The sequence below is a fragment of the Sitophilus oryzae genome, unplaced genomic scaffold (assembly GCF_002938485.1).
Source record: "Sitophilus oryzae breed Bouriz unplaced genomic scaffold, Soryzae_2.0 scaffold_111_pilon_pilon, whole genome shotgun sequence".
Taxonomy (NCBI): Eukaryota; Metazoa; Arthropoda; class Insecta; order Coleoptera; family Curculionidae; genus Sitophilus; species Sitophilus oryzae.
Genome location: NW_022145749.1, coordinates 8,051,718 through 8,052,562, shown reverse-complemented (window position 1 = coordinate 8,052,562; position 845 = coordinate 8,051,718). Strand labels below are relative to the sequence as shown.

Below are 845 nucleotides of genomic sequence, written 5' to 3'. Positions count from 1 at the left end.
CGTCTTCAAATATTAGCAATATTTTTTAGGAACAAACAGCACGCGACGTCTTATAGTTTATTCAATAATGTTTCGTGGTACTTCTTTACACTTAATCGATATTACAAGGTCCCCAATTTTATAACAACGCCACCACAAATAAACATTCGTCACTATGAATCTTAATTATTTCGTCTATCATACAAGAAAAAAAAGGAGTAGGGTATCAGATCTCCACATATATATTTCACACATACTTCTTCAGCTTCTATTGTTGTGAATTGATTCAAATAGTTTAACACATTACCAAAAATGTTCTTCAAAACCGTATTGATCTCATCTCTTCTGGCCGTAGTGTTCAGTGCAGCAGTACCAGAATCCAAAGAGCCAGTACCAATCCTAGCTCAAGATTCCGAGGTGCAACCAGACGGTTCGTTTAAGTGGAGTTTTGAATCGGGTGACGGTACCAAACAGGAGCAATCCGGTGTACCAAAACCTGCAGAAAACGGTACCATCGAAGCCATTCAAGGTTCCGTTTCATGGACAGATCCAGAAGGAGGCCAACACGCTCTGACCTACACCGCAGATGAGAATGGGTTTGTGCCTCAAGGTTCCGATGTGCCTGTGGGACCTGAAGTACCAGCAGCTATTGCCAGGGCTTTGGAGTATATAGCTGCCCATCCACAACCAGAAGAAAGTGCACAGCAATAATAGGAGTAATATTGTTTATTTTAGACAAAAATTGGCTGTGGTATTTGAGTTTGTAAAACCATGAATAATATTTATGACAATATTTTTTACATTGATGAATTTATAATATTTTTTTTATGTTGTTTTTAAGCACTTTTTAATAAATTGTTATATAT

The 845-nt window shown here is 37.5% G+C and overlaps 1 protein-coding gene across 1 annotated transcript; it reads left to right on the top strand.

Annotated features, from left to right (window-relative positions):
• Positions 1–255: 255 nt before the first annotated feature.
• LOC115882928 (endocuticle structural glycoprotein SgAbd-3-like) lies at positions 256–845 on the top strand. The gene has a single exon (XM_030901196.1). The coding sequence runs from the start codon at positions 292–294 to the stop codon at positions 688–690; it is 399 nt and encodes a 132-aa protein (XP_030757056.1). The 5' UTR covers positions 256–291; the 3' UTR covers positions 691–845.

Excerpts from the sequence above, each read along its gene's own strand:
- LOC115882928 (XM_030901196.1), top strand. The coding sequence starts at position 292 with ATGTTCTTCAAAACCGTATTGATCTCATCTCTTCTGGCCGTAGTGTTC.